At 38.7% G+C, this 25580-nt stretch overlaps 1 protein-coding gene across 4 annotated transcripts in view; it reads left to right on the top strand.

Annotated features, from left to right (window-relative positions):
* The window catches only part of PLCB4 (phospholipase C beta 4), a gene marked incomplete at its 5' end in the record, with an annotated part of 88050 nt that overhangs the window by 41860 nt on the left and 20610 nt on the right, over nucleotides 1-25580 (top strand). For all 4 annotated transcript variants that reach the window (XM_084261441.1, XM_084261439.1, XM_084261440.1 and 1 more), the window contains 12 exons: nucleotides 105-246; nucleotides 888-972; nucleotides 1189-1313; nucleotides 3243-3294; nucleotides 5094-5196; nucleotides 6865-7029; nucleotides 9809-10013; nucleotides 14243-14331; nucleotides 14771-14921; nucleotides 17659-17708; nucleotides 17830-17895; nucleotides 23432-23547. In XM_084261441.1, the coding sequence (XP_084117567.1) occupies nucleotides 105-246; nucleotides 888-972; nucleotides 1189-1313; nucleotides 3243-3294; nucleotides 5094-5196; nucleotides 6865-7029; nucleotides 9809-10013; nucleotides 14243-14331; nucleotides 14771-14921; nucleotides 17659-17708; nucleotides 17830-17895; nucleotides 23432-23547 (1349 nt within the window). The remainder of the gene's footprint in view (nucleotides 1-104; nucleotides 247-887; nucleotides 973-1188; nucleotides 1314-3242; nucleotides 3295-5093; nucleotides 5197-6864; nucleotides 7030-9808; nucleotides 10014-14242; nucleotides 14332-14770; nucleotides 14922-17658; nucleotides 17709-17829; nucleotides 17896-23431; nucleotides 23548-25580) is intronic.

The raw sequence follows: 25580 nt of genomic DNA, 5'->3' as shown, positions 1-25580 counted from the left end.
TTAACTTTCTGCAGATTTGGGTATAATTTTGTATCAACTTTGAAAATTCCAACAATAGTGTTTGCATGGACAAATAGTGATTATTTTCTTTAATGTGTTTTCAGGGTTTAGTAACTGTTGAAGATGAACAAGCATGGATGGCATCTTACAAATATGTAGGTGCCACAACCAATATACACCCATATTTATCAACAATGGTCAACTATGCTCAACCTGTAAAATTTCAAGGTTTCGATGTAGCAGAAGGTAACATAAAAGGTTGAATGAAATAAAAGTATTTGTCTGCTTATTCTAGGTAGTTTTTTTTGAACTCTACGTTTTCTGAGTTTAGAAATGAAGTAAGCCTTTTATAGCTTCATGATTATCATCAATATATTTTTAGATCTCTGTTTCCTTGCCTGTAAAGTTAGCATGTTATTCCATTGGTCATCCACACGGAGTCACTAAATTACTGGGAGACTATGAAGCTGCTGATGTTGATTATATTCTGTCAGCCTTTCTGATTAAACTACCTGGTTTAGTTCATCTTTTTGTAAAGTAAGGTGAGCGCGATTGTCACAGTGGTCAGCAGTTAGCTGTTGCTTTCATATTACACCCTAGACCATTTATCATGCTGTTTTGCCTTCTCTAGCCATACAACATAGGCTCTGAATAACAATTTTATCCAGAGGGAAAAAAAAACAGTTGAATTCCCAGAAAGTGAAAGAAAATGGCAAGTCAGCAACTTATGACATTTCTCTTCAGTATAATTTGATTCTAGGGGTTACAGATAATGGGAAAACAGACCAGAATTTGCTATATCCTGCTATTGCATAGAGTGTGTGATTTTTCCATTTTGATTTCTCGTTGCAGAAGTGTTTTCAAATGTCTTGTCTTTTTTTTCCTAGAACGTAATATTCATCATAATATGTCCTCTTTCAATGAATCAGTCGGACTAGGGTATTTGAAGACCCATGCCATTGAGTTTGTAAAGTATCCTTTTACCTCCTTATCCACATCCCTACTAATGCTACAAATTAACAAGTGTACCTTTCTAGATTGATGGTGTCCCACATTTATAAAGGAGAAGGGAAAGTGGGTCATAGGATGAGAAATAGTAAGATTAATGTAAGAACTACTGAAGATACCAGGATATGACTATCCGTTTCTATGATGTTTTCATCTCATTTTCCTTGATGAATTATACAGTTATAATAAACGACAAATGAGTCGGATATACCCAAAGGGAGGCCGAGTGGATTCCAGTAATTACATGCCTCAAATTTTCTGGAACGCTGGTTGCCAGATGGTCTCACTGAACTATCAGACCCCAGGTAGGCAGCAACGACCAGTGAACCTCAATCCTAAAGAATGACTTGGGCAGTAACTCTCAGACAGATGCCATGGATTTGCTTCTGGCATTTTTTGAGGAAATGGACATATGGCTGAATAATACGGTAGGGTGGAACTACAGAGGCGTAAGTAAAGGAGCAATAAAAAAGCCATGTAGAGAAGAAAAACTCAGTCCCCTTTCATGGAAAAATAAGAGTTCTGTAAATTTTTACATAAATGATAATATGTTATTAATAAATAGTATTAATTACAGGGAAATCACTGTTTTCACAAAACACAGCTTGGCACAGTTGGGTGCGTGTCTGCAAAGTAAAGATGAAGCGTACGAATTAAGATGGTAAAAAGTAGTGACTGTGCCAAATGCATTTCTAGACCGGTTATTATGAAGTGTTAAAAAGTCATGTGTTCAGCATCAGAGGATGGGGTCTGAGATCCCAGCTGAGAGAAGAATGCTAGGGAATGTAAATGCCTCTCCACTTCCACTCTTCCACTGGGAAGAGATGCATTGTTCCTGTTCAGTGAAGGTGTAAGTATAACAGGGTAAGGAAGTTTGTTTGGTTTTGGTGGTTTCTTTAATTAATATAGAATTGTCTTCAGTCATATGTGGAACAAACCAGCTTTTCCATTTTCATTTTCTAGCTCTGATAGTGCTTTAGTGCTTTCCACCTCCTGCTGAGTACTGCAGACACTCCTAATGACCATTCCCTGAGTTCTGTCCTGCAAAGCTTTGCGCTGTTTTCGCTAGCCAAGGAAGCAGGACAAAGCTGTGCTGTTGTAAAGCACTCCACAGGACATGGTATGGCAGTTGGAGCAGATACACAAGGTTCACTCTGCTCCCAACATTGCCTCTGCCCACTGCATGTCATCCTCAACCCCTCTGTACTGCAAAGTAAGAGAGGTTATTGTATAATTGGAAATGAGTAACTTTCCTGTATTAGTCCTCTGTGATCCAACTGTTCTGTCTGGCTGAAGAATAATTGAGGAAATACTAATTAAGGCTGCCCAGTAAAGCAAATAATAACCAACATGAGAACATTCTATTTTGTGTAAAGGAGAACATATGGAAAAGATTTTATACCTTTTTGAAGGTAGAGTCTGTTGGGCAAGACAATACCTGCTAAGCAAGGGTGTTGTGTTCTAGTGTGATTGAAAACCTGCAGAAAGGCATTTGAACTTTGTAAAAGTTTGGTAGAGGTTTTGGATGGGAGAGGACTTGTTACGTGTTTACTGTCTGTTTTTATACTCAAGCGCTGTAACAGTGCGTTTGAATAAAACTCAGATGCTTTAAATGTGGAAACTAAGCAATGCTGCTGGCATGTTTTAGGGATAGTTTCTTCAATTAAGCCCACAGCAAACCAGTGTGCTGGTTTCATCTCTCTCTTTTTTTAAGACATCAGAGTACCGCTCCATCAGAGGTAGTTGTCTATGATCACTGTAGAGAAATACATACTACTAGGATTTCTTATGGAGTATTTTTTGTATGTCTGCCTTAGACTGAAGTTAAAGTGCCTGTATCTCTGTTATTCAAAGTGATTCTAGATCACTAACAGAAACACACACACACCTATACTGTAGATACCGAACATGAGGTGATAGAAATCCCAACCCAGGCACTTAACATGACCGCAGTCTGCAGCTTCCCTGCCTATCAGCTGTGTTTTCATTTGGGGAGTGGCTGTTCTCTAAGCACAGCGTAGACATCACCTGGGTTAATAAAGCTGTTACTACTTCGAAGAAATAGAAGTTTTCCTATTGCTTCCTTCTATTGCTTAAGTGTGTCTGGTTTATATGCATTAAATTTAATTGTGATTTAAACTGATTGTTCTGGACAAATGGTCTTATTTTCTGAGAAGGATTGGTCATGATCTGCATTATTCAGTAGGAAAGTGTTTTTTTTTCTCTCTTGCCAGATTTAGCAATGCAGTTGAATCAAGGAAAATTTGAATATAATGGATCGTGCGGGTGAGTGATATGATTTAAACTGTTGTCACTGTCTATCAGAATCCTTTACTATGGTTTTAATAAAATGTCACTATTAATTATGTGTGACAGAAGAAAAATGGGATGCTAGGTAAAGAGTAGAAATAAGCAGAATTCAAAGAGAATTATCCCCTGCAAGGAGGTATTCTGATGAAGATGCTTTTTAATTATGACCAGTTTTTAAAGATGAGCTAGAATAGGTTTTGTGTCCATATTCTGAACATGATCATGGATACCATACACAGTTATTTAAATGCATTTTCAGCTTCTGTTCTTAATTTTCTTGAATATACACCACAGAACTGCCAAATTTCCTTGCACAAGTTGAGCCTTAATGCATAGGGAATACTTTTATAATCTGTGTACTGTAGTTGTAGAGCAGATTTCACAGAGAATAATGAAGTGTTTCATCTTGCTAAGTTCTTGCCCATAACTTTTGCATGAAAAAGGATGCTCAAGTGATGTTTATAGATTTAAATATTTCCCCCCCCCCTCAAATATTGAGTTTATACCTGGATAGGCTGATCATTAACATCCAGAGAAAGCAGAGGTTTGGTGAATAATAGGAAATGACAGTCCAGAATCACATTAAAATCTGTGAACTCATCCTGGGAAGAAACAACTCTCTTACTAATGCAAATCTTATTCAGAAAGAAAATCCTTCTGTCTGTACTCTTTTTTTTCCTCTGATCTACAGTTTTCATGCTGGTGAAATAAGATTGAGTCACTCTAGCTTCAGCATTTTTTAGTTCAGCAGGCCTGCAGTAGAGGCTAAGGATGGTTCCTTTCTGCACATAACCTACTTTAAATTAATAAAATATTATGAAATCACACATATGTATAACATAAGAAAAGTGAGGATTAATACTTTCCTAAATAGAAGCCAAGTTACAATAAAATGGGAGAAAACATTGACATTCTCTCCATTGGAATTTTTCCAGCATTTTTTTTTTAATTTCTGAATTCTGTTTAGGCCTTTATAACATTGTGCACCAGTGATTCACTGGAGAGACTGTGAGGGGGTAAAAAATTACCTTCTAGCAGCCGTGACTGTTGGGGCCACAGCATTAGCAGGATGACTCCAGTTACACATATCCTTCCACCAATGGAAGAGACCCCCTGTCCTTTCTGTGTTCAACTGCTATTTCATTTTGACAGCAGAATCCTTGGGTTTTGACTCATCAGAGCATGGCTTCATTGATATGTTGATCCAGTGTATAGTCCTCAGGGACCCATTGTAAGTTTTATTATGGTAGTACCTTTCATGCTACTACAATCTGTCAGCACTGACATTATCAGCTGTTTCCCCCAAGGTTTTATAACCGAGATGAAAAAATTAGCTTCAAGCTGAAATGTGTTGTATGAATCTTGACACTGTGGAACTGGTTCATTTAAAAAATAAAATTGAAGAAGCCTTCTGTATTTTTCCAAAGTATTAAAGACTTAAAACAAATGAAGCCATCTACTTCTTATTATGTGATAACTCGCTGTATATTTAAAAAGTATTATTACATTTTTAAACATCCTCAATTTATTTTATATTTCACCTTGAAATTCAGGTTTGATTTCATGTCTTGGTAGCTGGTAATTCAAAATTAACATCTGTATTCTAGACAAGCATAGTATTTCCTTTTCCTTCCTCACACTTGCAGCCAGAATGATATTTTACTGTGCTGTAGGAGACTTCATTGTTTAAAGCTAGAATATCCATTTTATTTTTATGTAACATAATTTTAATTTCCACACTAGAATAATATTATTCTTGTCTTGCTTGAAATAAGGTATCTGCTTAAACCAGATTTCATGCGACGACCAGATCGAACGTTTGACCCTTTCTCTGAAACTCCTGTAGATGGTGTAATTGCTGCAACGTGTTCTGTACAGGTAAAGCAGCAATAGACACATTTCTATCATCTTAACACATCCAAAATCACATTTAAATGTCAAAAGAAATAAGATATCTACAGAAAATGTGTTTAGACTGTGTGGAATTCATCAATTTGTTTCCATTGTTTGTTTTTTACTGCTGGGCTAAGAAACCTCTGTTTACCTGCTCTGAGTAGGTTAGAAATGGATTGTTATTGCACATTATCATGGAATTTTAACCCCACCTCATGGTTTTTTTGAATTACACAAATGAATAAATTAAGTTAATTTCTGTGAGCAGTATGAAGTTATACAAACATCACTTTACACCACAGAGAGAGGAGGAACATGGGCACACATGGACAAAATATTTTCAAAGAGAAAAACAGTTGATGTGATAGACATCCTTACTTTGGAGTTAACCATGAGTAACAAAGTCCACAAAACTTCTGTTGCAGTTATAAAGCACCGTTAGGTATCACATCTTTGAAGGAGGCTGACAATTGTAAAAACTGTTTTGTGACTTGACACTCTGCTCAAATACCCTATGTGCTGCTTAACAAAAGACTTCTCAAATTCTGTCCAACCAAGGGCTCGTTGTGCATTCTGGACATTGAATTAAGTTTCATTTGCACCTCCCAAAGAACAAAAACTTTTTATTAATGATTTTTTTTTCTTTGATATTAATGACAGTACAATCCCTCCAAGAAAAAAAAAAGATGGATTTGATGGTGAGATCATAAGTTCCAGATATCACTAGAGGTAGTTTTAGAACATATATTTTGCCACTTGCTCCTCTGATAGGAATAAAAGTAGTATAAAATTCCCTATAAAGAAGTTGAGTGGACTGAAGCTGGCAATGGTACCCCTCAGACACAGAACTTTTCAGACTTGTTATCCAGATGTTAGATTATGAAAAGGACTTCAAATGGTCTTAGATCTCTGAAATCACGTTTCAGTGTTTTTCTTCCCTCCTTGATGATTATAATGAAAGCATTAGCTGTATTTTTTAGTAGTAGATCTTGATGGAATAAACTTTTCCCTGGAGTAATTGCCTTCTGTGGCTAGATTAATTTTGCCTTGGAGTATGATTTGGGGTTAAATTGCAACAAATTTTCAAACCCGTAAGAATATAGAGGAGTCATGTGAAGATTTTGTTTGCTTGGTTTGTAAGTATCCTGCATTTCCCAGACACATTCTGTGGAGTTAGACTGACATGTGATTAGTATAAAATCTTTACCTAAGTGAAAGCAGAGCACTAGCTTCCTTTCACCTCTTTGTAGTCAAGGCAGAGTAGATGGTGGTACTTCCAAATGGAAGATTTAAAGTTGCAGGATAGCAGTGCTGATCTGGTGGTCCCATTTGGTGTTTTCTCAGCGATACAGTGAAGGCATCTATGAGACATCAGCTAATTGGGCTGACTGACTTACAAATTAATACCATAGCACAATGAACACAATCATTTCAAATTAAGGATGTATTTAAGTTCTTATCACAAAAGCTTTTCTAAAGAAGCAGGATTTTAGCACTAAATATACCACTTCAATATGATGAAATAAATCTCTCTGTTCCCTATAAAGCATTATTCAGACCACTGTCAATAAAAGAATACCAATACTTCCAGTAGTCATCAAATGTTCTGTACTTTGCGTTGCTTTTCCTTACTGCTCCATTGTTCTGTTGCAGGTAATATCTGGTCAGTTCTTATCAGACAAAAAAATCGGTACGTATGTAGAAGTGGATATGTATGGTTTACCCACGGACACGATACGTAAGGAGTTTCGAACACGCATGGTGATGAACAATGGTCTCAACCCTGTTTACAATGAAGAATCATTTGTATTTCGGAAGGTAGGATACTTGGAAAGCACGGGTTTTTTGGGTTGCCAACACTTTTGCACATGAGCATCCTTGCTCGCTCGAGCCACCCCCTCCCTGCTTCGGTCTGACTGCTCACATGAATAAGTACTGCTCCCATCAAAAAGGGTTTGTAGGGTGCCTGTTTACTGCAGTAAACAATCTAAAGCTGAAATAAGCTTTCAAGAGGCTGTTGTGTTTTGGTTTATTTTTTTAGTTTTGCTTTGGTTTATTTTTCTAATGGATAAACTCTGTAGCTGTCACATGATTATTTTTTTTGTTTGTTTCTGTTTGGCTTTTCCCTCCCCTTTGCTTCCTCCTCCCACTTGGAGGTAGCCACCTCCTCCGTGGCCATGCCTGTGTTCAAGGTATGCAGTCTGCTCAGAATGAGCCCCCGCTGGTGGACACCATCATTCCTTGGAGATATCTTCTTCCCTGCCCTGGCAGTGGCTGCTATCTTGCACTGTTCCTTCAGCCCAGAGGGCAGGTGAGATGCTGCATCCAAAGCTAAGGTCAATGTTATTACATGGAAAAGTTGGAAGGGCGCTGTGTTCCTCAGACGTGTTACCAGCTCCCTCCTTCAGTAGTCCATGTGCATCATGTACCTTTTTCTTTATTTTTTTAATAACAAAAGAAAAACAAACCTTTTTTTCTTGGTATGGGGGAATTTAGAGAGAGAGATCACTTGTCCGTGTTCAGTTTTATCTCTCAGTCTTTATATATATGATACCCACATATATATATTTTTATTTTTATTTTTTTTCCTGTCAATTGGAGCTTCATCCAGACTACATGTGTTAGCAGTGCCGTCTTTGAGAACGTCTGTTTTGCTCACACCTGTTTTGTTGTCATGCAAAATTGTTGCTCTTTTATTCCAAATGACAAACTTTGCCGAGTGGTGATAACACTTCACACTTGGGTATATTCCACACCTAATCTGTTTTTTTTTTAAGAGTATAACCAGTTTTTGATAGAAATGTAGTTAATGCAAAAGATGATTCTCCGGACTAAATATATTCTGGAATGAATGTGACTTGAAGGGCTTTTCTCTGCGTATGAGGAGTCACAGGGAGGATGCTAGGTACAGTGACAGGCAATCCTGCTGCCCACGGCTTGCTAACCATATGGCCAGCATCTGCTGCTTTCTGATTTCTTAAATCAAAAGGCCCATAATCTACGGGTTGCACACAGCTTCAGTGTCTTGTGGTATGGGTACAGTGGCTGATGCCAATATTCCTCAGACTTTCTGCTCTCCTGTGCAATAGTCGCATATTCTTTTAAACAACTCATACTGTAAATCAGCCAAGAGATTACATTTCCTTCATCTTGGATCCTTATCATATCAGGCTTAGCATTGTAATCAAGATACACATTGATGACCAAGCAGATGAGTGGTCATCAGTAGTTGGGGGGAACAAAGGCATGAGGTGTGCAGTGCTAAAAGGTTATAAGGGTGAAAGTGCCTTCTGTCATACCACAGAACAATTTAATGGAGAGGGAACAATAAACTTCTTAGTCCTCACTCCTGCTCCCTAGCAAATCTGTATCTGAGCCCATCATGAAAGATGTGCTGATCTGTGGCCTCTAGAGGAGAGATCTTACCTGCCTTATTTTGGTTACAAAGTTCTCAAGCTGAATTTTAACCCTACACAGTTGCTCTCAGGTAATGTGTTTGATTGGTCTTCTGTCATGTTTTTTTTGTTTTTATTTCAATTAAAATAAAGCTTCAGTCATTCTAACCCAAGTTCTGTGTTGTCACTCTGTTGTGTAAGGGGGGGGGAAGCTGTGAGTGCTGCTGGTAACCTGTGTGGGGAGTGGGAAGTTGTTGTCAAATAGAGCAGCATGTCAATGAATAGCTCTGGTGGGTTCAGAGACCAAAAGAATACTTTATTTTGTGCCCTATAAGTGTGCAATTAAAAGAGGCAGAGGGAAAGTCTGAGGTAGATACTAGATGCAATTTTACTTGGGTCTTTCCTATCGTATAAGCACTGCTGAATAGAGTCAGGTAAAGCAGGAGAGAGAAGACCTTCCTAACCTGGCAGAGAGGGTGCAGCTCTCCATTAAAATGCCTATTCCTCACCTCTCCATGCACAGAGGTGGCACCTTTGTTCTGTGGAAGGCAGGGAATATTTTCATTACTGTTTTAGTTGGTCCAGATGGGGGGTGACAGATGCAGATGGCTGGCAGCATCCCTGCCCATCATGCGTACCACAAGTGTGTCATGAGCACACCCACTTCTGCTGGCAGCGTGCCATTTCAGCAGGTCTGCCACCCTGTCCTGCCCTCCTCTGCCTGCTTCTCCCCTTTGCAGTACCCGCAGTTCAGCATACATCCCTGTCAGCTTGTGCTTGGGCTCTTTCCATTCTTCACTGCCTGTTTGGATACATCCCAAATCCCATCTTTCTGTCATAGTTTCTCCTGATTCCACACTATCTACCCTTTGATTGCCAGTGTCTCTGTCATTTTCCAGGCAGTATTTACCTGCCTTCCTATTGATCTCACTAGCACTCAGTAATGAAAGAGAAATATCTGAAACATTTAGCTAGTCTAAGATGCAGGATTTGCATATTCAGAAATCTACCCATTATTTAAGGTGAAAAAAAGTGTTTCTAGGAAAGATTAATCTTAAAGTCTGCAGCCTGCAGGGAATGATACTGTCTTACAGTGATAATAGGCTGTTTCTGGCATATGAAGTGAATGGTTCAAACATGGGAGGTGGGGAGAGTGTTACTGTGCTAGAGTTATTAAATACCTTCATTTTATGACTTTCCAGGTTATTCTCCCTGATCTTGCTGTCCTGAGAATAGCAGTGTATGATGACAATAATAAGTTGATTGGTCAGAGGATCCTGCCTCTGGATGGTCTGCAAGCAGGTTACAGACACATTTCCCTGCGGAATGAGGGCAACAAACCACTCTCTCTCCCAACAGTCTTCTGCAACATTGTGCTTAAAACATACGTGCCTGATGGTTTTGGAGGTGAGCTAAACCCGTATCTCAGTGTGCCGTAGATTGTGAGTGTTGCTGTGGAAGTGCTGTGGTGTTGGTAAGCCAGCTGGAAGCAGACACACACTGTTGGAGGATTGCAAAGATTTATTGTTTTAACTCCTTGGAAACCCGGCACATTCAAATCAGCTTTCAGACTAAGTGTCTGCCTCTGTCTTAATGACACGTATCTGTTCTGTGACAAAATAATATGGAAAATAAGCTAATACTAATCAACTCATTTTTATTTTTCTCTTTGACCTTTTAGGAAAATTACTCTTTTGATTTTTTTAATTACTTTTTTTTAACATAAATATTTGTCAGGGTAGCATGTACTGTAGCTATGTTGTTTGGTCTCTAATGCATAATCTAGATGTGTTTTTTTCTAACAAAATCACTTCTGTATCCTTGAGAATGTTGGCATATTGTTAAAAATGGACAGTGAAATAATTTAGCATCCAAAGTCTTTCTGCATTTTTCTCTCCCAATTTTACATGGGTTTAGTGTGGTTTGAATACTTTTGGGTTTTCAGGAAAATAACGTTTAATGTGAGACCTTTTCCATGACCAGGTTGGCGGGGTCATGGTCATTTATACTGAGCAGTGGCAAATTGCCATGTGTAGATAGGAACAAACAGCTGAGAACAATCATTGCACCACTGAAATCAGTGTAATGGGTGAGTTCCCCTGAGGATGTACCTCTGGGGAACGTTTTCTTTGTTGCAGATGAAATTCCCTTGTACGTTAGGCAATGTGTAAATGTTAGTGCTGTGACTCTGCACCAAAATGAAGTTCACGTTGGAGTTGATTGGCAAACCACTATTGATAAAAATAATGTTTTGTTCGTTGCAAAACTGATTTCCAAAAGCCCGTCTCTGCACAGAGGCTCTGCTGCTTATCTGGGTGTCATTTCCATACTACAAACTGGAGAAGGGGAAGGCTTACTCACACAGCCTGCATTCAAGTCTATGGTTGTTGGTATTTATCCAGGCTTTGAAAAAATGAATGGGCCTAGGCTTCAGGAACAATATTTCATGAAAAAAGTTAAGCATTTACAGCAGCATCAGAGATGTTCGTATATGAAGACCTGGTTGCTGGCAAGTTTCACCACAGGACTTGAAGTGCTACCATGCCTTCATGCAGCATGTCTCATCTACAGTATTTAACTTCAGGGACTTTCTCTCAAGGCAGAAGTAAGCTTCTGCCTAAGCTTGAGATGCTGGGGGCAGTAATTGAACCATAAATCTAAGGGACACTTTTAAGCATGAGCTTTAATTCTTTCCTGAATTTCAGCTTTTGACAGTAAATGACTCATTTAAACTATTTTCTAGACTAGGGGCATGCTTCTGATTTGGGATTGATGCATGTCTGAATGATACCAGACTTTTCCTAAGAGCAGGATTTAAACTCAGCAGAGTTCCATGTGGCTCAAGCTGCTGAGAGTGCTGGTTGCGTAGGGAGAAAATACTTTTTATTTTCTTTGTAAACTGCATTACACAAGTTCAGAAGCTAAAAACTTGTTTTTCAAAGAGAATTAGAAAATCAGTTTAGAATCTTACTGGTTGTCAGCATTTCTTTAGATGGTTTACTTGGTAGAGGTGAGGACACAGAGACATTACTACCCCCTAAGTGGTAGTATAGTTACAGTAAAATGCTACTCACTATGAGAACTGGTTGTCATAGCTTACTGTCGCTGTTGGGAAAAAGAGAGTGCTATTAACATAAACTGAATGAGTTCAATTACTAGTTCTTCCCTCCTTTCCCAGATAGCTATGATGCATCTGATTTATTTTTCTCATCAATACAGAACAGCAGCATGATGAACAACTGGGAAATAACTTCCAATACTCATGTGGAATCATTAGTATTCAGTTAGCATGTGTTTTTTAATTACTTATCATTTCCAATGAACCTATCATTGTTTTATGAACTATCATTAGTATCTCCATGGTTGTTTTAGCAAAGCTGTAGGTAGGTATAGCTCAATTCAATAGCTGCCTATGTTTTTCTTTCTTTTTTTTTCTTTAACCTGTATGACTAAGATTTAAAAACTTGCACTGAATAATAACTAGAATGTGTAATGCATTGTAGGCTTTAAAAGATGCGTGATTTTATTTTTCAAATCACTTAGTAATTTCTTGTGGCTTATTTGCATCACTTACTCTGTTCCAAATAAAACACAATGCTGGCACAAATTAATGCAAATTAAGTAGCATTCTCCAAAGAGAAGCTTCTCTAATAGAAATCTCTATGTAAGTAAGCAATGCTACTTAGGGTAGTGGTTAGAGTCCACTGTAATGTACTCGTCCAGTCATTTCCCTAGGTTTATATTTAATTGTACTACTTCTACAAAATGCTGTTCCTCACCCCCACCTTACCTCACTGGGGAGAAAGAAAAACGTAAGCAAGAGGACAAATGACAATGTGAGAGGCTCTGATGAGTCACATCCCCTCGTAGGAATGCTGAGCCTTTGGTGATGTGCTTCTATGGTTAGTAATACAATTTACCAAGGTCTTGCTCTCCCAAACATGTTAGTCATTTTTACCTTGAAGCTGATGGTAATCAGGTTCCATTTTCAAATGACGCATCGTGTTAGCAGGGTAGCTCTGGATTTTCAGTGAAGAGTCCATGCTAAGGACAAAAAGACATGCTTACATAGTTTTGCAGAAGACATTATGGGGTTCCAACAATTATTACAGGCCACTTGACAGAGCTGTCAAAGGTACTGCTGTGTATCTACTACAACTTTTGTTGGAAAGGGAAACTTTTCTTGCATGCAGCGAATTACAGGGAACAATTCATTGAAGAACTTAAATTGGAAGGGAGATAATATCATCCATCCCCTAGTTTGCACAAGGGTAGCAAGTTTCTTCCCAAAGCTTTTGATGGGTTGGATATTTTCACAGACCTGGTCAGTGGACCAGCTTCTCTGTCTTGCATTATTGTAAGATAACTTGGAAAATGGTTGAAGAGATGTCATGAAACTTGGGCAAAATTCAAATGACGACTAAACCCATGAGTGCCAGAATTGTCATTGTAGAATGACATTGTGCTAGTGAGACCATCTAGAATGTAAGGGCACAAAAGCATTTAGCTTTTACTCACAAGCAGCCAAAACCAGGGCTTGGCAGTGTTCTGCAAAGAAACAGGCTCCTTGCAAATGAAGCACTGTCCAAGGCCCTTCCAACGGTCCTGGCAAATAACCAGACTTCATTAAATGATAGTATTTTGTAGTCAGTCATGCTGCAGTGTTCAGACTTGCTTTCTTAAGTTGCCGTTCTGACAAGGAAGGCTTATTCATTGAGAACCAGCGACCCTTTTCTAAATGAAAAAGCTGAAGCTTCAAAGGGATCACCAAAACAGATCAAAAGCTCTGGTCACTGAATGGTGCTCTATCAGTTTAATTTGTAAACCATTTCTTGCTGGGGAGGGACTCCTTTGCCATTTCTGAATTGTATGACTGTTGAAATTAAACATTGGAAGGCATTATTCAATACAGGGACAGAATTTGTCTGTCTCTCTCTTCCTGTAAAACTATGCTTGCACATTTATCACTGCATATGGAAAGCAGAGTCAATAATCTGTATGGTATCCATTGCAGGGTTGTGCTGTGGTATCACTAATGGTATTGTCATGTGCCAAATTCAAATATTGGCCATTAGGGTCCACAAAAAAGGCATTTCACAGCCTGTCATGTTCCAGGCATGGACCATCACAAAGGTGAGGGAGAAGAGGCCTTCCTGTTTGCTTTAACCACCCATCTGAAACCATTATTTAGCTAGGAAATATAACAGCAATTCCTACAATTCCCTGCAGTCCCAAATCAGCCTCTTCCCCCTTGAGTAATAACTAAGAGACAAACTTGTTTGTGCTTTGTAGCTCAGGACGTCCCATTCTGGTCTCAAATTCTAGTGTCATCAACTGGGAGTGGGTTAGGGTAACTTCAGTCTGATGGAGTCAGTGGTGTTTCTTCTTCCTAAATAAGGTACCTGGATTAATACCACTCCCTTGGTGTATTAGAAACTGATTCCTGTTCCTAGTGTGTTCAAATGCTGAGTGCTTTCAGTTGTACCAAGTTCACTGTGGAAAGTTGGACTGTGTTGTTGCAAGCCATGGCTCAGAATAAGAGAGGTAAAATAGAGCTCTTGCAAGAGTTTAATTTCTAAATGCCTCTGAAGATCATAAAAAGTTGATTCTTTTATTATTTCTTTTTTTTTTTACAGATATTGTTGATGCTTTATCAGATCCAAAGAAATTTTTGTCTATCACAGAAAAAAGAGCAGACCAAATGAGAGCTATGGGTATCGAAACGGTAAGTAGAACTGAATGACAGACACAGCCTATTCATGTTCATGCTGTGCTTCATTTTATAAAGTAAACTAGGCATTCTCCAGTTGGTGCCTATTACCTATTATTTCTCATTTTCAAGTATAAGCCTCTGTATCCTGCTCTGAAATATGTTGTCTTATGTTAGTTAACATGCTGAAATACCATTCACTGACTTTTTGTGGATCACACTAACACACCCCGTGGAAGTAGAAATTTTAAGAAATTAGGAAGGAGCTGTATTTTAGCAGGTGTCCATTTAAAACAGCTCACTAATTCTTTACTGATTGTAGTGTTGATTGAAAGTATGTTGTAATTTTCTGAATTACGTTTGAGGTGAGAAGTTCAGAAACTTGCCATAGCCCAGCTTTTATACTACAGGTAAAACAACAATTAATTTATGATGATATGAATGTTTCTTTCAGAGTGATATAGCTGATGTACCAAATGACACTTCAAAGAATGACAGAAAAGGGAAAGCTAATAATGCCAAAGCCAACGTAACGCCTCAGAGTAGCTCTGAACTTCGACCGAGTACCACTGCAGGCTTAGGATCTGGGACCGACACTAAGAAAGGTAGACAAAAATCCCCTGCCACACCCTCAGTTCTGAAGGGATTCATAAAGTCACAGGGAAGTACTCGTTCCTCGGGTTCATTTTGAATTTCCATTCATTCTTTCCCTTTTAGAAAGTAACTTCTTTTGGTGTCGACAGTGCTAATTGCTAATTTTGCTGTTGACAAAGTTCTAATTGTAAATAAATGTTGTATATTACTAAAAAGGCTGTATTACACCAATACAGCTTTATTTTACTCAAAGGTGTCTTTGTGTAGCTGTGTTACCTACTGCCCACAGTAGTAACCTGTGTGACTCTGGGAGTAGTTTCTTAAAGATGTACTGGAGGAATGCCTGTAGGAATTACTATTTTCTGGTATACTCCACAGAAACTCTTCTGCTTCTCCCGACCCCCACCCCCCAAATCCCTTGGCAGATTTGCAGATTTAAGTAATTAAAGGTATTTAGAATTCATTGGATTCTATAGAGATTTCCCAACAATTAGAAATGTTTTCAATGTGTGGTTTTACTCTGAATAGTGCTTAGGGAAATGGCATGTTTGTTGTAAAAAATATCCGTATTAAATGCTTATTTAGAAGTGAATAAGTAATTTTTCCTCACTGTTCACCGTTCACTCTACAAACTCATTTTATGGAGTCAGAGGGGATTATTTATTTCTCACATATCACAGGTAATGAAGATTAAGAGAGGAAACAAATCTCTACAGCTGAATGAAACACAATAAGTATTTCTGTTAATGGACCAGAAGAATTAGCATGTGGTTCACTCTCTCATCCACCACAGCCCAAAAGGATTGATAGGAGTAAAAAGGAGCACCGGCTTCTCTTGTTCTTAACTTAAGCAGATATGGCTGAAAACACACACATGAAGGTGTCTCTTGAGAAACAAAGGCTGCTTCTCTGGAGTCAGTTTTGGCAATAAAACAGGTCATCTCTGGCACCTGAACTCTTTCAAAGTTCTCCCTTGGTGTAAAACCCAGATTATTTTATGCAGCGAGGTGTTTTCATATTTCATGTATCTTCCCCAAGATACACGAGTATTAGTTTTATCGTGCATTAATTAAGCATGAAATTTGCTGGGCTTGGCAACTAATTCCTGGTTGCCATGGTGTCAGAACTGGTGAACAAAGTACACAGGTCTGTGTTTTAAAATAAAATCCTGAGGAAGTTTGTTGAGAACACAGCATGCCTGATGAAGCCCTAGTCATAAACTGAGATTTTGGTACTTACCCATTCTTGCCTGCAAACATTTTTGTCCATATTCTCACATGTTCAAGTGGAGCTGTTGATATTTACATTCCATTTAACAATCCTTTTATATAACTTATCTTTATGATCTTTGAAGATCTGAATAATTCTACTGTTGCTACAATATACAGCTCACCTTGCTATTAAAAATTACATATCCAGCAAGATAAAGTGTCTGGGGAAGGCTCTCAGATGCAGACAGATGTTGAGGGGTTTTTGTTCTCTGCCTTGCAGGAATAGTGAAGTGATTTGTGGGCTTGAAAACTTCAGCTTCTATCTGCATCTAAATCTTTTCTGGTCTCATTTACTAGACTAATGTTAATACCATGTAATTGAGCAGAATCTTGTGCTTCTAAGAAGATAAAATATTTATGTTCCCTAAATGAGGCTGCCTACATCCCCCCCATCCCCCCAACCCCCTTGTACAGCATCTCCATATTTTCCACTTAATCTTAAAAGGTAGAAAGTCATTTTCAAGCCGGGGGAATCTTATGCTCCACAGACTATGAGCAGTTAACAAAGTACATTTACAGTATATTTATGTACAGGTGAACATTTGTGTCTAAAAATATGCGTTACAACTCTCATGGCATTGGACTGACATTTTTAGTAATGATTACGTGTGGGATGTGCTTAGTAGTTTTTAACAAAGTCATAGTATGTCACAAAACATTTCGTAAAGCATAAACATTCAGGAATTTTTGCATGGCAGTTAAGGTGATCAAAATATATTTTCATCGATCTAAATCGTACTATCAGTCTTGTTTGATAGATTTTCTTGTATCAAATTTGTATAAGAATTTTCTTTCCGTGGTTTGGTGTTTCTTCTCCATTTAGAACTCTCCTTTATTCTTGAAGTGTACTGTTGCTTCTTTTCTCATAGCATGGTATTAACTAAAATGCAAATTTTACCTCCATTAGCATGCAAGGAGCAGGTAAATTTTCACTGTGATGGTTTGTGTGTTTTAAATTGAGGAGAAATAAACTTAACCTCCATTAACCCTTTATATAGTCATATAGAAGCTCACCTGAGAAGCCTCCCCAGATGATGCTAGAGCCATCTCCACCTAGGGACCATAATCCTGAAGTTTGTGTGGTTCAGTTTGCTGGTTTTCAGAGGTTTGCTGGTTTCAATGGTTTGCTGTGTTTTCAGCAAAGGAACTTTTTCAGTTCTTAGATTGCTGTGTTTTGGGACTTCAGTCCAGAAACGTGCAGGATTAAAATACACTCATTGATTCATTTCTTTTTTCACAAGGCAATTGACTGATCAGTGCTTTGGCACTTGAGTAGTGATTTGAAAAGGAAATTAACTGTATCTTAGCTGTATCTTCATGAATGATTTTCTCATCAACCTGCAACTATTTCTATGTGGCTTAAAAACAATAATTCATTGCGAACCTAAATGTGGTTTTCTGAAATTTATCCAGATTTAAAAGTATGATGTATACTACTATGCATGAAGTTTTAGATAAACTATCAATACCTTCCTAGGTATAGACCTTATTCCTCAAGTGAAGATAGAAGATTTGAAGCAGATGAAGGTAAGCACAGACAAAAGCTTTTCAGGATGCATTCCTAATTAGTTGTTTTAAGTAGCTAGGGTTTTATCTGGTTAAAGTCAGTATGACCACAGAAGAATTTATCCAACTTCTCATTTTATAGGCTTATATAAAGCATTTAAAGAAGCAACAGAAGGAGCTGAATGCCTTAAAGAAGAAGCATGCAAAGGTACGATCATTAAGAGCTCTCTGAGCAATAGACTCTAATTGAAAAAAGTTGCAGCACTCACTAGCACAGACAGCTCCTAATTAATTTGTAGGGAAAGACTAAGGAATGCCAGTTGGACGACCAAGAAAAGATATATCTGTTTTAAGTGTACTGAAATGTGCTCCAGTGAGCAAATTTTCCCTTAGGCAACCCTTTGCATATCTCCCTGAGATTTGGTGCACATTTGTTTGACCCATATAAGCATCCCAAGCTCACCTTTTTCAGGTAATGATTTTATCTTGCTCCTCTCTTACATGACATACTGACAGGCAGTTTTCTTGGTCCCTTTATCATTAGAAAACCCTTCCTGTTGTTACGAGGCAAAAACATCTTAAGTTCTGAATTTTGGCAATTCATACGTATTAATTCTGAGCTTTTGGGGCAGTTATTCCCTTGTTGTCTTTGACTGCAGGTTTCATTGCAGATCAGACATAATGTAGTTGCCTGGGCATTTTGCTAGATGGGTTTTTGAGTTTATTGTCATAACTGTTGTTCGGGCATGGGACTCTGCAATGAAATACAAAGAAAATACTTTCTACAGTTGAGGCTTTTGTGGGGCTCTTAGTATTAGAAGTAGTTTAACAAAATGAAATAGTTACATTTCAGACTCCTTACTGACCCTATGCAGAAGGGAAATGAGTGATTTCTTCATTTTAGCCATGTGTCTGAAGCCCATGCTCAAGAAAAAGTGTCTGTCATCCCTACTTCGGAGCACAAACAGTTTCTAGACCTTCATGGGGTTGATTTTTAGGGGCCCTTTTATTTTTAAACACTATTTTCTCATTCATGGACAACATCCAGCAGTTTGTTATAGCAGCTTTTTGCAAATGAAAATGGTACCATGGTTACATACAAAACCCAGCCATACTCAATGATCTGTGCCCCTGATCGGTGACCCACAGTAGTGTAAGGATATCTTAGCCAAGGCTGAGCTTGCTAATGTTAAAAAAAATTGATCCATCTGTTCAGGCTTCCACTCTCTTCCTCTAATCTGAGGAAAAAATTGCCAGCCACAATCTGAAAATGCTGTGCACTCAGAAGGGCTTTCAGCATTAGCTCAAGCACAGCTATTTTAGGTCTGAGCCAGCTTGTGTCCTTCTGGTCTTAAGTACAGAGTGCAGGTCTGGCCTAACAAGAAAGTGCCTGTCTCGAGCATGTCTTGCTAAAGGCTCCGGTGAGGGCAACTTCTTCAGTTTGAAGAGGAGAGTCTGAGCAGAGAAAGGTGGTCATATTAGCTCACACGTGATCTCAGGGAACTGCTTGGTGTACTCATCACTGGTTTTAATGCATGTTATCAGATGGGATGAAGCAGAAAGGCTGTGTGTTAGCTATCCATGGATACATGAAGCATGTTTGGGCAGGTAGAGGTACAGTCTTCACAGTTCTCTTTTTTACTTTTGTGTAGGAAAAATAAGATGTTTCATCTAAGTGGGATAGAGATCATTGGATTGGTGGGAGTACCACTGTTCTTGGTATCACCATTGCTAGGCAGCCAGTCTGTGGCTGATAAAATTAAATTTACCCAGTCCGTGATGTCAGATTAGTGGCTTGCAAAAAATGCAGAATTTTGGATTTCATAAAACAGTGAAGAACTGCGATTTTACTCAGGATTGAGAATCATGTAAAAGGTACATATTTAAAGCTCTGTGAAGACAGGACAATGCATTTAAAGAAATCCTGGAGGACTGTAAGGGAATAATTGAGCACGTAGAAACAAAAGGCAGGAGGAAACAGTAGTAAATCCAGGAGAGTGTCGATATTACACAGCAAGTTTAGTTTCAGAGTCAGTGTGCGAGTATAGTTTCTTCACTTCAGAAGAACCCATTAAGTTATTCAACAGACTTTTCACCTCTCATTTTGAACCCAATCTCTGCTTGGTTTGTGTCGTGGCTATGAAGGAAGAGAGAGTTGAAACAGGAAGAGTGAATATTCTCCAGGCTGGTTTAATCTCTGAAAATGTTAGTCTGTGACTTAAATAGCACTGTGCTGCTGTTCAGAATGCTAAAGACCAAATTGCTCTTGTGGGCAAAGAACACAGTCCACACCCCAGCCCATTTATTTGCATCATGAACTAGTTTCACCTAGCAAAGCATTCTGAAGCTGGCATGAGACACATCACCCTGAGAAAGCAGTGTAGGTTTGCCAGATATGCAAAGAAGGTAAGATATAATTCTCTATAAAGGGGAGAAAAAGCCAAGGGGGGAGAAGCTAACAACTACTTTGATACTATATAGACATTTTTGGGGTGGGGGGCACCTTTTGTAAGGATTATAGATAAAGCTTCGTAGTTAAGTCCTAGGGCAAATTCCCTGTTGTCTGTTGGACAGTGAGTAAAGCTGGTCCTGTAGGCTGAGCAGAGAGAGGAAAGTGTCCTGTCAGGAATGAGTCAACTTTAACAATCGTCACGTTCACAAAGGGAATTTGGAGAAAATGTTACCTAGGGAGAAGTGAGTGCCGTTACCTGAGGTGCCACAAGAATCGGTGGGATCTGGGAAGCTGGTCCAGGGCCAGATTTTAAAATAATATGTCCAGCCACTTCTGTATATTGCTGAAACATTTTTCTTTAGACAATGCATTCATAAAGATACCTACAGTGGGCAGCTTTCAAAATAAAGTATTTCCTGCCTGTATTTTGTGAAGTAACTTTAATCCCCCAGTGTGAATATTACTGTGCAACTGCAGAATGGCTGATGTGTCTGAATGAGGTTGATACATTTTTGGGGTTTTTTTTTTAATCAACTTAGATCTTGAGTGCTGTTCAGGTAAATGATCTGGGATGACATCACATGTAGATGAGCTCTAAGAGCAAGGAGATGTGCATATAGAAGTGGCTTAGTCATAGAATCACAGAATGACTAGGTTGGAAAAGACCTTTAAGATCATAGAGTCTAACCATCCCTGTCCTTTACTAAACCATATCCCTAAGTACCTCATCTATCCATCTTTTAAACATATCCAGGGATGGTGACTCAAGCCCCTCCCTGGGCAGCCTGTTCCACATAACGACAACTCTTCCAGTGATGAATTTCTTCCTAACATCTAATCTGACCCTGCCCTGGTGCAGCTTAGTGCCATTTCCCCTTGTCCTATCTCCTGTCACTTGGCTGAAGAGACCAATGCCCACCTCTCTACATCCTCTTTTCAGGGAGTTGTAGGTAGTGATAACGTCCCTTCTCCAGAGTAAAGAACCCCAGGTCCCTCAGCTGCTCCTTGTAAGATTTGCCCTTCAGCCCCTTCCCCAGTCTGGTTGCCCTTACCTGGACACACTCCAGGATGTGGAATGTCTTTCTTGTATTGAGTGGCCCAGAACTGGACACAGCACTCAAGGTCACTGATTTGATTTTTTAGCAGCCTGCTTCTGTGGTTCCCTAATGAATTTTAATATTTTGCAGAGATGTCATGGAGTTTTTGTGATTTGGAAGGATAGTGAGCAATTACCTTGAATAGCACAACAGGTGATTGAGGTATATGGCTCTACCAGTTTCAGACAAGGCAGTGACGGTTACAAGTGCCCCCTTAAGGAATTTAATATTGCTACAGACCATAACCAGAATTATGTAAACTAGAATTCATCTCCTGCACTTTTATATTGAGGTGGAATATATGTCTGGTTTGAGATAAAGCCTAGTAAAAAAAGAACATGGAAAAAAAATCTCCTTTTCCAAATGCAAAAGCAGCAGTACAAAAGATTGGGGGACTCTAGATTAGTAAAGTTGTGCAAAAGGGGAGATTGATTTGGAAATTGTAGTTTTCTTTTTCTTTATTTCCTCATTTTTTTGTATTCTGTAATGAGAATCCTCTACACTCTACTTTCCAGTTGTGCACAGGAGTCCTGGTGTTGCTGTAGAGAGACACCAGACAGGAATAACAGTGTGTATGATAGGAGTTTGGTTCCTCTCCTCCTCAAGAGACTGAATTGTGTCTGCACATAGTCTTTTATAATAAGAATTGTATTTTTCACTTCATCTAGGGGAGAGTGTGTAGTTTGAGAGATGCTCTCAGTCACTTCACCAGTGGTTGGATGGTGCTGTCAAGCTTAGGTCATTCTTTTCCCCATCTGTACTTTTTCCTAGCTGGGTAGTCAGTGTAAATGCTCTCTAGTGAAGCTGGCATGTTTTAATGTTGATAGAATCTATTTGTTTCCCCTCAAATCTTCTGGAGTACAGAAAATTCAATTCCCCTCACTAAATACAAAATCTGGAAGCTGTACATATTCCCTGGGGAAGTGCTTGGCAGATGTTGGAATGCTTGGGTACAGCCCAGGGCTAGATGCTTTTAAAAGCATCCCATTTATAGTAATGTTTTAGTAATGGTGAATGTACAAATGTTTTATTAGTATTTTTAGAGGAAGGAACACTGATAAGGCAAACACAGGTGTATAGAAAATAATAACAAAAAGCAATAGAATAGCAAGGGTAGAATAAATGTAAAATGAGCTATAAAACAAAATAAAGTCCTGTAAGAGGCCATATTAATTAATGCAAGACTTTGTTTCACAGTTAGATGCAATGTGGATGGATATTAAGTTAAAACCCAACAATTTTTCCTATTGCAATGTAAATTAAATACAGCTGTTCTGATCAAGGAGAATATGAAGTCAAGTTCAATAATCAAGTCTACATGTAAGTGCAAAGTGAAGACTGATATTTCTGGTGCAGTGTTGTAACAGGAAAGCACTGTATGTGTGCTAGTCCCAAGTGTGCCAGATGTGTTAGTGGTTGAGCTTTTCACCATAGGAACAGGTTTTTTTTCCCCTCCCATAGATAACCTCCTCTGCCACTTCACCAGTGTAAGTCGTGCTACTCTAAGTGCCAGCAGGTTAGCACTGATGTGTAATACTCCACAGGTAGCCCTGTATGTGCAGTGTTCCAGGCTGTGCTGTATTGGTTGTGGGTACAAACAGAAGGAAATGATTAGTTTAAGTTATGTCTTGTTGAAATTTATATAGCACAACTGTTGTGCAATCACTTGCAAATCTATGACAAGCTGGAACATCTTCATGATAAGATTGTTGCTGTCATTAGGGTCGTGGGCCAGATCTTCAGCATGTCTGCTGTTAACAATTTGATTTTTAGCTAATGTTTGGACTTGGAACTGTTTGGTTTGCAGTGGGTAAGGGGCTAGCTCGGTATTCAGTATGAAATTGACTTTTATTATCCTCTGCAGACAGAAACTTGGAATTATGTGATATGGATTTGTAAAATTGATTTTTTACATTGCACTTAAATTGATATTTATCCAGAAAGATAAAGTCTTTTCCTATAATTCTTTTGTTTTTAAGGTATAGCGTATTTTTAAGGTCCACTACAGCTTTTCATTTTCCTAACAAAGAAGAAATGTTTTAGCACACACAGTGGAATATCTGGAACCTTTAACACCAGATGGCTAAAACAGATGAAATTCCATTGTCAAAGTTCATACACTGCTATTTTTACATTGTACAAAAACTAAACATTAAAAATCCAGCAACTAATTCTAATTTCCTACTGTTTTCCAGGAGCACAGTGCTATGCAGAAGTTACACTGCACGCAAATCGACAAAATAGTGGCACAGTATGATAAAGAAAAAGTATCCTATGAGAAAATGTTAGAGAAGGCAATCAAGAAGAAGGGGTAAGATATTGTTTTAATGGGGTTTTTTTTTAGATTTAAAATAGAATTTTATGCTTTTGTGGTCTGGAATAAAACACTCAAAAAGGTCACTGAGATGAATGAATTTCAGCTAGAACCAGCATCATGCATCAAACTGAACATGAGCTACTTGAAGGCTCTAGCAATGGGCCATAAACGTTGTATTCACTTTGCCTTTTGGTAGTCTTGTCCTATCTGAGTTTTCCAAACAAAAGCAAAGGAATTTCCTCATTTTTTTTATTTCTGTGATCTGATCCAGTCCCACTGCATTTCCTGGGGAATGTCTCTGGGAAAGCAGACTACTGTCCTCAATAGCTCTAATGACTAGAAAGTAGAAAAAAGTTGATTTTGGGAAAAAAGTGGTCTTCTAAATCCTGAACATAGTAAGAGTTTTTCCATGCTTCCAAGTTTAAGTTTCCTCTTTAAGAAAAAAGCCTTCATACCCCCAGCTCTGGCATAAATCTTATTACTCCTTTGACGTGAGTAAAGCTGTTTTGGGTTGCAGTAGGTGATGGCCTGGGACATTATCTACGTAAATCTCCTAATTGTCCCAGAAAAGTTCCTGGGATATACTGACTTTGATAAAATGTCCCTCTCACAGTCCCAGTTGGAACTGTGTAGCAGGACCTGTAGTTGCCTTGCTTCTATTGTGTAACCTGGCAGTGGTTTCTCCTCTCTACCTTTCATCCTATGACTGGCATTCCATTGAGACAGTGGTTTGTTCTGCAATACTGTGACCTAAAGTAGGAATTGCTTTATTTAGTTCTGTATCAAGCTATGCCAATAATTAGCCTTAATTTCATATTATTGTTATCTGGCAACAACAACTCACAGCCAACTCACTGAACACAGGACATAGATGCCTCTTTGGCACTGAATTCTTCCACAAGTACTTTGTTTTATAAATTACTTGGAATGGCAGTGGGTTTGGAGTGTGCATGTTATAAACTTTCAATGGAACAGAAATAGAAATGTCAGGAGTAAATAAGGCAAAGAGAATTCATGCTACATTATTAAAAGCTCACAGAGTCTTTAAAAAGCTCATGTTTTGGGGTTTTTCTGTCCCAAGAAAGAACTGCAAGCACCCAAGTACTTCTCATCCAAGTAGTTCTTTCCAGAAAATTATTACCTCTCCAAACAGAGAGGGAACAACTACAGGACTTACTAATGTGATTTTGATTCAGTTTTCATTGGATATAACACAGCAGAACATTATTGATAGATCTGGATTTATAATTACAGTCAGGTTGTTCACTACAGTGGTGGTCAACTAAGCCCTGGCCACTGTGCCATAGTTATTGTGGGGAGAGAAAGGCTTCCTTGTGCTCTGATATCTAAGAAACATGTCTCAGAAGTCATGAATTGGTGTTCCTGCTGCCTGAGAAGAAGCCAATGCCTCTGCCAGGCTAGGCAAAGCAGCAAGTGAAGTCGTGTGAGAAAGTTAAAGGTAGTTATGTCTGTCCCTGTGCAGTAAATATTGGGGAGTGCTGGGTAACAGTGCTTTCCAGAGTAACACAGATGGAATAGAAGTAGTTGATAATTCGATTCCCAGTTTGAGATCACGTCATCATCTACTTGCAGTGTCTTTTCTTAATTTTATAGCACTTCTGTCACAGACATCAAAGCCTTTATGATAACTTTAAATTATCATAATTTAAAAAAAAATAAAAATTTGGAGATGACTACTCCATAAGAAACAAGCCCAAAACACAGCCAAACACCATTCCTTGCCATGACTTCATACTTCCTATTGGACTCCAGAGCTCTCAGTCATCTGATGGCTCTTCAGTTTTACAAGAATATCTATTGGTATCTCATTAACAGCGAAATCAAATCCTGTATCAGTACAGACTTTCTGGGAACACTTGAATTCCGTAACAAAGCATGATTCTGTGATTTAAGGGCTTCCCTCCAGCTCATTGTGTACGCAGCCCTGAAAGCCCACAGCACGGTATGCGTGCACACACTTCACTCCAGCTGTGCAGTATGTTTAGGACAGGCTGAAAAGTGAACAT

This window comes from Gallinula chloropus (assembly GCF_964237585.1).
Source record: "Gallinula chloropus genome assembly, chromosome: 3".
Taxonomy (NCBI): Eukaryota; Metazoa; Chordata; class Aves; order Gruiformes; family Rallidae; genus Gallinula; species Gallinula chloropus.
This window is presented reverse-complemented; position numbering and strand designations above follow the sequence as displayed.